We start from the raw sequence: 720 nt of genomic DNA on the forward strand, positions 1-720 counted from the left end.
AACAGGAAAGCAGAGATCTCTCCAGGGTTTAAATTAGTCCTGAAGTTTTACATCAAGCCATCGCTGCTTCAACCATGAATTTGAGAGTTAGAGATATAAGAACTAAACGATAATTTCAATGAAGCTTAATTTTAAATCTACACAGAGACTCATTCATCACAATTACAAGAAGTAATTCTAACAGCGAACCGACCAGGCCTTAACTAGCAGGGAAATCCAAGTAGAAGCCTTAATTCCAAAACCTATGTATCTCCACAATGCTGATGAACCAAAACAGAATACAAAAAGAGGAGACCCCCTTCAAAAACCCCCCATCACATTAAGCTCCGTCTCTCTTTAAGAAATGGCAACTTCAACTGTTTTGGGCTTGGGAGGTGGAGGAAGCTTCTCCACAACCACAGTCACAACACCGTTTTCGCACTTTGCGGTTATGGAGGCGGCATTTGCGTTCTCCGGCAATCGGAACTTCCTCAACAGCTTCTGGGGTGCCCTCCTCTCAAGCCTGAGGTACTTGCAGCCTTCCTCTTCACCCTCCTCACGTTTCCTCTTCCCACCACTTCGAACCACCAGCGTGTTCTCCTCTTCAACCATTACCTGTTGTCCAGATTTCCATTACACATTGACAACAACCATTACCATTCCACGACCAAAAAAACGTAAGGTGCGTTTGAAATTGATTTTAAAATAATTTTATTTGTAATAAAAAATAAAAATAAAATT

General features: G+C 41.5%; 1 protein-coding gene across 1 annotated transcript; it reads right to left on the minus strand.

The window, feature by feature from the left end:
* Positions 1–336: 336 nt before the first annotated feature.
* Positions 337–609, minus strand: LOC112094846 (17.4 kDa class III heat shock protein; the record flags this gene model as incomplete). Its single annotated transcript, XM_024176561.1, has 1 exon — positions 337–609. A coding segment is annotated over one exon (273 nt), but the record flags the coding sequence as incomplete, so codon positions are not given.
* Positions 610–720: the final 111 nt, after the last annotated feature.

The sequence above is a fragment of the Morus notabilis genome, unplaced genomic scaffold (assembly GCF_000414095.1).
Source record: "Morus notabilis unplaced genomic scaffold, ASM41409v2 C11295533, whole genome shotgun sequence".
Lineage (NCBI taxonomy): Eukaryota > Viridiplantae > Streptophyta > Magnoliopsida > Rosales > Moraceae > Morus > Morus notabilis.